General features: G+C 36.6%; 1 protein-coding gene across 1 annotated transcript; it reads left to right on the top strand.

Moving 5' to 3' along the window:
* The first annotated feature begins 1,354 nt into the window (after positions 1–1,354).
* On the top strand, positions 1,355–3,583 carry LOC132305174 (disease resistance protein RPM1-like). Its single transcript, XM_059802852.1, has one exon. It carries the CDS (start codon positions 1,355–1,357, stop codon positions 3,581–3,583), a length of 2,229 nt encoding a protein of 742 aa, XP_059658835.1.
* The last annotated feature ends 2,116 nt before the right edge of the window (positions 3,584–5,699 follow it).

Here is a 5,699-nt window from a genome sequence, read left to right as displayed (position 1 = left end):
AGCTTAGAACTTCTTGTGATTTGGTTGTATTAAACTTTTATTTTTGTTTATTATGTTCTCTGAATTATATTATGTGCATGTTATTTATTTATTTTTTATTAGGATACATAATTTTATTTATGTTGTGTCATTCCTAGGCTTTGCACATTTAAATAGTAGGAGTTTAAGTTCCAAAAAGTGGGAGAAAAAAATTTGTTAGTGGGGCGGGCACGGGGATACAGTATTTCCTAACGGGGCGGGGTTGGATATGAAAATCCAACCCGTCGCGGGTCTCGGGGCGGACATGGACTTGACAAAAATTAAAAGGGGCGGGGCGGGATTTAGAGAAACCCGCTCCAAACCCGCCCCGATGCCATCCCTATACAACGCCCCTTTGCCTAGGATTTTATGTATAGTTTTCATATTTGAATATATTGTGATTGTGATAATGGACGAGCTAGGCAAAGGGAGCTAGGAATTTTTATATTATATTTTAAAAATAATAAGTGAATGAAAAATGAATAAGAACAGAGAAAGAGGTTATTGTGTATAAATAATATATGAATGAAACAAAAAGAAAAATTTTAAAAAAAAGAATAAAAAAATTTATATATATATGAGACTTAAAGCATCTCGCTCGCATTAGAAAGACTTTTTTAAAAAAAAGTTTTTTGATAGAAGAAAGAGAAGTAATTTTTTTTTATAAAGAAAATGAAAAGAAATACGAGGAACAAATATATATATATATATATATATATATATATATATATATATTCTTAATTCTTAATTCTTAAAAAACAAAACCACTCAAAAAAAAAAAAAACCGAATCAAACAGACCTTAAACTGCAATGTGTTACTAATTCAAAATGATCATCCTGTGCATGTGTTAGAATAGTTGTGCTACATAGTTGATCAGTGTCAAAAAGTGAGTCCATCACTGAAAAAGCAGATTCCTCATAAAATGGATTCCAGCTCAAAAGCAACAATAGTGGCGTGTCAAATCGTAGAGGAGGTATAAAAATCAATTAAATAAATATGATACCAACTTACCCAGTCCAACTTTCTATCCCAATCAACTCGTAATTGTGTAGTTCTATCATTGCGGGACACAGTGTAGGGAGCAAAAGGAGACAATGCACTAGACTTAATTGTGTTGTATTCGGTTCATCTGTTCCTTTTTCTTTTATCATTTGGCTCCCCACTCTCTTTCCTCTTTTTATTCCAAACAAAGTTTTTCCACACAATTGAGAAATGATCTGAAATTCCTTCTGCCTTTTACTTACTAAAATTCATACCAAGATTGAGGACTCTTGTAATCGATCTATTATTGTCTCTCTATTGTTGTCTTGGGAGAAATTAAGAAGATCTGAGAGAATGGCTGAGAGTGTAGTAGCTTTTTTGCTCAATCACTTGGACATCTTCCTTCAACAAGAGTCGAGCCTCTTGGGAGGAATAAGGGAAGAAGCTGAGTCCATCAGAGATGAATTGGTGCGCCTGAGGGCTTTCCTCAGAGTAGCTGATGAAAAACAAGATATTGACCCACAGCTCCAAGCATGGGTTGACCAAGTTCGTGATGTTGCCCATGACACCGAAGATGTGCTTGACGAATTCATGCTCCGCTTCTCACGTTATCATGGGGATGGATTCTATGGTTTTCTTCGTAAGATTTGTTGCTCTATTAAGAACTTGAAAGCACGCCGTCGAATTGCTTCTCGGATACACAGAATCAAGTGTAGAGTGAGTCAAATTGCCGAGGGACATCAAAACTACAGCACTGTCTCAGAGCAAGGCTCGACCTCCACCACTGTCAACAACACATGGTATGATCGTCGAGGTGATGCACTTCTACTGGAAGAGGCTGAGCTTGTGGGCATGGATGGGCGCAAGAAGCAGCTGATTGGGTGGCTTGTGGAGGACAGTCCAAGACTCAAAGTCGTTTCGGTGGTGGGGATGGGGGGTATGGGAAAAACCACCCTAGTAAAGAAAGTCTATGATGATATGGAGGTGAAGAATCATTTCCAATGCCATGCTTGGATAACTGTTTCTCAATCATTTAATCTCAGAGAGCTTCTCCAAGATGTAATTCGGAAACTCTTCGATGAAGCCAAGCAACAGGCCCCTCAAAGATTGGATACCATGGACAGAAATGACTTGAAAGCGGAAATCAAAGATTTCCTTCAACAGAGAAGGTACGTGCTTGTTTTTGATGATGTCTGGCAAATACATGCATGGGATGCTTTGAAATATGCATTCCCTGACAACAATAGTGGCAGCCGAATACTGCTCACGACCCGTATTGTTGATGTAGCTTCTACATCTTGTGTAGAATCTCCTGATCACATCTATACTATGGAACCATTGTCCCAAGAAGAGTCTTGGACTCTTTTCTGTAGGAAGACATTCCAAGACAACTGCTGCCCTCCAGATTTAGAGAAAGTCTCACGAAGTATCTTAGAAAAGTGTAAGGGCTTGCCACTTGCAGTTGTGGCAGTTAGTGGGGTTTTAGCTACGAAAGATAGAAGTACATCCCATGATTGGGAATTATTTCATCGTAGCCTTGGCGCTCAGTCAGAAGGCCACGACAAACTTGAGAGCATGAAAAAGATACTTTCTCTCAGTTACTATAATTTGCCTTACTATCTAAAAATATGTTTCTTGTACTTGGGTTTATTCCCCGAAGATTACAAGATTGAGCGCATGAGAGTGATTCGACTGTGGATCGCAGAAGGATTTGTGGAAGTGAGAGTGGGAAGGACAATGGAAGAAGTTGCTGAAGGCTATCTCAAAGAGCTTATTAATAGAAGCTTGGTCCAAGTGGCAAGGATAGATGGTATTGGAAGGCTAAGAGAGTGTCGCATCCATGACCTTTTCCGTGAAGTAATTACTTCAAAGTCAAGAGAACAAAACATTGCTGCCATGGTAAGCAAAGAAAGCACAACGTGGCCGGAAAAAGTTCGGCGCCTGTCAATTCAGTACACCTTGGGGAACTTGCAGCAGACAAATCGTTTTCCTCAACTCCGTTCCTTGCTCATGTTCTCGGTGGAAGAACCTATATCCAAGTCGTTGAATCCTATATTATTCAGTGGTGGGGTTCGGTTGTTAAAGGTTTTGGATCTGAGGGGTGCTTCTTTGGAGATGCTTCCAGATGAAGTCGGCAAACTATTTCATCTCAGGTATTTAAGCTTGAGGGGAACAGAGGTTGAAACGCTTCCGAAATCCATAGGTAAGCTTGAAAATCTTGAAACTTTGGATCTCAAATACACCAATGTAACTGAGTTGCCTGTTCAGATTCTAAAGCTCCAACGTCTTCGTCATCTCTTGGTGTACAACTACAACTTGGATACATGTGGCTTTAAAGCAATAGTGGGAATAGAAGGTTTGTCTTCCTTACAAAAACTCTGTTTTATTGAAGCGAACCATGAGAATGGTAGAATTGTAATGGGAGAGCTAGGGAGACTGACCCAGTTGAGGAGATTGGGGATTACGGAGTTGAGAAGGGAGGATGGGAAGGCTTTGTGCTCCTCTCTTGAAAAGCTGAGTAACCTTCAATCATTGTCCGTAGGTTCTGTAGAAAATAAAGAGATTGTTGATATTCAACACTAGTCTTCTCCTCGTGGGTCTCTTCAACGGCTCTATTTGTGGGGACCTTTAGAAAATTTGCCCCATTGGATAACTTCTCTTCATAACCTGGTGAGATTGCGGCTTCGGTATAGCAAGTTAAGGGATGATCCATTGCAATCCCTTCAAGATTTGCCCAATCTGTTAGAAATTGTACTTTTTAAGGCTTACCGAGGGGAGGAAATGTGTATCAAATCGACAGGGTTTCAGAAGCTTAAGATATTAGAGCTTTACAGCTTAGAAGGATTGAGGTGGGTGAGAATGGAGAAGGGATCGTTGCCTCATCTTGAAAAGCTGACTATTTGGAACTGTGAGTTGTTGGAAGAGGTACCCACTGGCATTCGACATCAACTGAGTCGGTGAGATGATTATTACTGATCAGGTCACCTAATATTTGCTTTTATTTTATTTTTATAGGATAACTGATTTGTTTTTTCTGTTGTTTTTCTTTTTCACTTTTTAATATATTATGTTATTTTATTTTTATAGAATAACTGATTCGGGGTATTCAGTTGGGAAGGAAATTATATAGAGAGAGAAATGGAGAAAGCTAGAGTCCTTGGATAGTTGTTGAGATCTTCACTATCTAATGTTTTGTTTTTATTTTATTTTTATGGATAACTGATGTTGTTATTATTTTCTCCTTTTCAAGTAATTAAGTTGTTGTATATTGTGTTACATTGTTCACAAGCCCAAGCTCACCTACAGTTTTTTTTTTTCGATAATTAAACTCACCTACGGTTCTGAGTTTATATTTATTCATTGTTAATTTTTATGTAATGCATTTCATTTTATAGAGACAATGTATAAAAAAAAAGGTCAAATTCAAGAACTTGGACTCCAACAATATTTATAAGGTTGTCCAATTGTGTCTTTGTTGTTTACTATTTAAGGTAAGGTAGTGTTTGGAGGAGCCCTTCAAGGAGTAGGCACTTTGATACCGAACCAGCAACGTTGAGTACATGGAGCGATTGAATAGTCAAGTTTAAAAACTACTTAAAATTAATTCAAAATTCAACCAATCATAACTTTCAATTCGGGTAGAGTTCAAACGGACCCATAAGATACCATGAAAACCTTGAGACAAGTTTTACAATTTTTGCCAACCTCATTTACGAGATTATAGTTGTTTTCAAACTCAAAATTTGGCGATAGGACAACTTTGTGACGGATTATATGACAATTTAACTTTGTGTATTTTGAATGCTATTTTACCAAGCAAATACATGGTAGGTTTGAGAGAGAAAATAGGAAAAAAAAAAAAAAAATTATGATAAAATTTGAACCCTAACATAACACTTTTGATAAACGTTTTAGGGGTTAACTCTTTTTTTTCAATAAAAACCTAAATTTCTCAATCAATTTTTATTTGTGAGTAATTAAATAAATACATAATCCACTTAAAGTTTTTTAAAACTATATTTTGAGTCCTCTTTCTTTTGAATAAGAATCCTAATTTCCTCAACGATCTACATGTGTGAATTATTTGATAAATTGATCAATAATCTTCATATTTATTATAATTATAAAGTCGAGAGTGCATAAGAGCGTATATATATATATGTGTGTGTGTGATAAAAGTAGAGAAAAGAAAATTAAAGAGAGAAACTTAATTTAATTTTCTGTCTCAATTCTCCTTCAATGAATAATTCATACAAATGGGTATATACATTATTCATCTTTGAACTTATCTACTTTCTTAATTTAATATTTCAACAAGAAAGAAAAAGTGTAATATCTATTAAAATTAAAGACATATACGTCTTTCAAATTCGAGATACATACCACGAATTTTTGAGCTGTGTAACATTGCTCCAAAACATACCAGATTTATATGTATGAAATCTCAATGAGAAAAAACCACAAAATTAATAATCCATATTAAAGCATTCTACTGGATTGAAGAAAAGAAACCACATTGCTAAACTCAAACACAACCAAGCCGAGTTGCTCCAGACCTCAAACTCACTCCCACCATCTTGCAAACGAGTCGCTAACCTAACAAACAATTGCTTCGCGAACAACTTACTCCCTTCATAGTGATTTAGTACTCTTCCAAAAAATATTAGCAGTCAAAATGCGGGTGAGTAGATAAGTAGTA

The sequence above is a fragment of the Cornus florida genome, unplaced genomic scaffold (assembly GCF_030987335.1).
Source record: "Cornus florida cultivar Cherokee Brave unplaced genomic scaffold, ASM3098733v1 CherokeeBrave_3.0.0_Hap2_Chr04, whole genome shotgun sequence".
NCBI lineage: Eukaryota > Viridiplantae > Streptophyta > Magnoliopsida > Cornales > Cornaceae > Cornus > Cornus florida.
Note: the sequence above shows the minus strand (reverse complement) of the source record. Positions and strands in the feature narration are given on the sequence as shown.

Bases quoted from the DNA above. Each gene is read 5' to 3' on its own strand.
- LOC132305174 (XM_059802852.1), top strand. From the start codon at position 1,355: ATGGCTGAGAGTGTAGTAGCTTTTTTGCTCAATCACTTGGACATCTTC.